This window comes from Saprolegnia diclina (genome assembly GCF_000281045.1).
Source record: "Saprolegnia diclina VS20 unplaced genomic scaffold supercont1.2, whole genome shotgun sequence".
Lineage (NCBI taxonomy): Eukaryota > Oomycota > Saprolegniomycetes > Saprolegniales > Saprolegniaceae > Saprolegnia > Saprolegnia diclina.
The window spans coordinates 828,562-832,633 of record NW_008246069.1 but is presented as its reverse complement, the minus strand read 5'-3'; the positions used below and the strand labels follow the sequence as shown (position 1 = coordinate 832,633).

Sequence of the window (4,072 nt, the reverse complement as noted above, 5' to 3'; positions counted from 1 at the left end):
GTGACTTGACCTTGGGTGGGCCAGCCTTGGGCTTGGAGCTGCGCTTGGACCTGCTGCGGCGCGTAGAGGTCGGCTTCCGTGTCCATGATGCAATAGCTGTGAACACGCTCGACAGACACCATTTGCGTCTGGATGGTCGAGAGCATGCGCACCGACCAGTTGAGCGACTGGGTTACTGAGAAGGCGTACGAGAGCGAGACGCCCGCGAGGCCCGCAAAGGCCACGCTGTTGTCGGCTTCGTGGCCAAAGACTGCAAACAAGGCCGCGGCCGTGGCGACGACCGTGCCCGCAAACTCGAGGCGGAGCGCGAGCCAGCAGTTGGCCGAGAAGTTCAGGAAGTACGCGCGCTGGTTGCGGTCGAGGAGCTCTTCGTTCCGCGCCGCAAACTGCGTCTCGGCGCCAAACGCCCGGATGGTCGCAATGCCCTCGAGCGTCTCGGTCAAGAGCGCGTAGATGGGCGACCGCGAGATCGAGTCGAGGCGCTGAAGTTCGCGCGATGTCTTGACAAAGAAGCGCTGCGACCGGTAGTACATGTAGCCGAGCGGGAGTAGCACAACGGAGAAGTACGGCGTCACGTACACGATGGTCGCGAGCGTCGAGATGACCGAGAAGAGCGTGCCAAAGAGCATGCCCCAGTTGGCCGGAATCGACTCGTCGATCGCGTAGACGTCCTTGGAGAGGCGGTTGACGATGCGGCCGAGCGGCGTCGTATCGAAAAACGACATGGGCGCGCGCAGCACTTGGGCGAGCAGCTGGTTGAAGAGCAGCTTCGAGCCGCGGAGACCGGCGAGGTAGAGCGCCATGATGCGCACGTACAACGTGAGCGTGTAGCCGGCGTTCATGGCCGTAAAGATCCAAAAGTAGTAGAGCTGGTCCGACTGAGACGACCCGGCCTGCTCCGACCAGTACGAGAGCCAGAACGTCGAGCCAATGTTGACGACTTGCGAGAGAATGTAGAAAAAGACGACCCAGAACGCCACGCCAAAGCCGCCGCACGCGCGGATCCACACCTTGTACGTCGCCCACGGCACGTCGCCCGTCGCGCGGTCCTCGTCGACAATCAAGTTGCCTTCGGCGCCGCGGTCGTTCTCAATGTCGCTGCGCGCCGACGACGTCCGCCGGCGCTTCTCAACGTCGACTGCGATCGCGCCGTCCACGTCGTCGACGACCTCGGTCTCGGGCGTCGTCGCCGCGTCGTACACTTCTTCGGCCGGCGCCTGCTGGACGCTCTGCATGAGTGTCGCCAGCACCCCGTTCTCGAGCGCGACAAGGTCGGCAAACGTGCCGTGCTCGGCGACCTTGCCGTCGGCAAGGACCACGACGGCGTCGCAGTCCTTCAAAAACTGAAGACCGTTCGTCACCAGCACCACCAACTTGCCCTTGAGCGCCGTCTGGATGCATTGCTTGAAGATGTCCGACCCCACGTGGCTGTCGACAGCTGCCAACGGGTCGTCCAAGAGGTAAATGTCGGCGTCTTGGTACACGGCGCGGGCGCTCGCGACACGCGTGCGCTGGCCGCCGCTGAGGTTGATGCCCTTCTCGCCAATCTCGGTGAGGTCGCCGCCCGGAAGAATCTTGAGGTCGGCGGCGAGCGAGCTGACGCGAATCGCGTTCTGGTACTTGGCGTGGTCGAACGGAAGGCCAAACGTGATGTTGTCGCGGAGCGTGGCGTTCTGGATGAACGGCTGCTGGCTCACGTACGCGATCGAGCCCTTGAGGTGCACCGAGCCGCTCGAGCAGGTCGCGTCGCCGAGGACACCGCTGAGGAGCGTCGACTTGCCAGAGCCCACCGACCCGACGACCGCCACGAGGTGGTTGCTGCCAAAGTTGAGCGAGACGTTGCGCAGAATCGGACCGTTAACCTCGGCGTCGGCCGTCTCTTGGGCCGTCGTCGGCGTGGCCGCGTAGGTAAAGTCGGCCTTGGAGATCGCAATGCCCACGTCCGAGAGGTGGCCGGCCGTCACGGGCGACCGCTCCTCCAAAAGGAAAAACTCGGTGAGGCGCGTGAACGACACTTGGGCTTCCACGAGTGAGTTGATGACGTTCGGCAGCATGAAGAGCGGGAAGCGCAGAATGTTGAAGAGCGCGAGCGACGTGAGTGCTGTGCCCACGTCCAGCGTGTTGCCGAGGTAAATGTACGCGGCAAAGGACGCGACGGTCACGAGCGACGGCACGCCGTTGAAGACAACGCTCGAGAAGGACCGGGCATAGATGTACGTGCGCAGGCGGTCGAGCTCGTTCGTGCGGAACTCCATGACGCGCGACGTAAAGCTGTTTTCCCAGGCCTGGAGCTTGATGACCTTGATGCCCGAGAGCACTTCGTAGACGACCTTGACGCGTTCGTCCTTGACCTTCATGAGGCGCTGCTGGAGCGACCGCATCATGGTCGAGATGGCGGCCGTCGTGGGAATGATGAGCAGCATCACGGCAACGCCCGCAAGGAACGCAACGCCGAGTTGGAGGTACAGAAGGTACGACGACACGACGATCTGGAAGAGCGCGTACCAGATCGCGTGCAGGTAGTTGGTGATCTCCTGGAGGCGCTGCGCGTCAATGCTCATGAGGTTCGTGATTTCACCCGTCGACCGCGCGCCTTTCGCTGACGCCGAGAGCACGAGCGACTTGTGGTACACGGCGGTCACGATCGCCGACCGAAGGCGCAGACCGGTCTCAAAGCAGTAAAAGAAATACTGGCGCAACGCGAACGACTGACCGACGCCCGAGACGAAGATGATGGCCGCGTACACGAGGCCTTCGTTGACGTCCGCGTCCGGGTTCGAGAGGAACTCGATGATGAGCTTGATCACGAGCGGTCCGACAAACTGCAGTGAGTCGTGGATGAGCTTGAGGATACCGGCGACGAGGAAGGGCGCCCCAAAGGCCTTGGAGAGCGCCCACCAGAGCCGCGGGTTGGGCTTGGCGAGCTCCGCATCCCAGTAGCGCTGAAAGGTCGCCGAGATGCGTAGTGCGCGGTCGCTCGGGTTGAGCTGGTAGAGGTCGCCAAATTCGAGCGGCCGCTGGTTGCCGAGGTCGAGGAGCGGCGTGAGCCATGAGAAGAAGACGGACGAGACGCAGCCGCCCATCTCTTCCGGGCACGTGTCGCCAAAGCCATCGTTCTTGACGAGCAGCGGGACGCGCTCGAGCTTGGTGGTCGGCGCCATGGCTGCAAATGCCAGAGTGAAACCAGTGGTCCCAACACACTCGTTCGCTCGCGAATTCGGTGGAACCTCCGTGATATATGAAGGCTGCAAACCGATCTGATTGGCGGTTCGAAAAACTTCGACGCGCTCTGATTGGCTCCGAGTCTGCACTTGCTACCGTTCGAAGCAACTTCGAAGCTGCGAGGGGCCAGAAATGGGAGGCGTCTCGCCGAAGCCGGCACGGGCAAACGTCAGTGAGAAGCCGTGAGGTCGGCAGCGGTAGCTGCTGCTGAGACGTTGGCAAGGGACCAAACTTTGTTGCCACTCTCGGTGTCCCCCATCGAGCCGGAAGGGACTCCCGATCACGCACCCATCTGGTAAATCACCGCGTTGCCAATGCCGTGTTTATTCGGCGATGGCGCTCGAGCCGAGCCCCGAGCCGAGCCCCAATGGCAGTCGATACATACAGTACCAGGTAAAGGCAGAGGAGCCCTCGCGATGGCTATCGCGGTCTGTGGGGTCGGCGCCATAGCAGTTGTGTATCGCAGACGGTTGGCATTGTCAGTTGAGATTGAACTCCAGATCGGTCCAACGTTTGCTTGAAGCACCGAGCCGCCCGTCCCACGGCGCAAGACAGGAAAAGTGACCGAAACTGAGTCTGAGCATGCACATTCAGTATGTCATACAGTGTTCGGTACGCTGGATGTGGTACAGTGTAGTAGCCGATGACGTTATGTGCTCTGAATCAAACGATCGTGCTCCATTTTCCATCTATTGTGGCCAAAGCAAGTACAAACAGTAGGAATCCTGTGCACTATTTCTCTTCTACTGCTAGTGACAGTTTGAGTTGAGGAGTCTTGTTGGTTTTAGATCGCAGCTACGTCATACGTCATCTACTCGTCGCCGTCGCGCCAGTGGTCGACGAGGTTGGT

At 61.2% G+C, this 4,072-nt stretch overlaps 2 protein-coding genes across 2 annotated transcripts in view; both read right to left on the bottom strand.

Annotated features, from left to right (window-relative positions):
- SDRG_00896 (hypothetical protein) overlaps positions 1 to 3,161 on the bottom strand; it is a gene marked incomplete at both ends in the record, with an annotated part of 5,238 nt that extends 2,077 nt beyond the window's left edge. The window contains one exon of the mRNA XM_008606400.1: positions 11 to 3,161. Coding sequence (XP_008604622.1) covers positions 11 to 3,161 — 3,151 coding nt within the window. The remainder of the gene's footprint in view (positions 1 to 10) is intronic.
- An 804-nt stretch (positions 3,162 to 3,965) lies between these two features.
- Positions 3,966 to 4,072, bottom strand: part of SDRG_00895 (hypothetical protein) — a gene marked incomplete at both ends in the record, with an annotated part of 3,921 nt that continues 3,814 nt past the window's right edge. The window contains one exon of the mRNA XM_008606399.1: positions 3,966 to 3,971. Within this exon, the coding sequence (XP_008604621.1) occupies positions 3,966 to 3,971 (6 nt within the window). The remainder of the gene's footprint in view (positions 3,972 to 4,072) is intronic.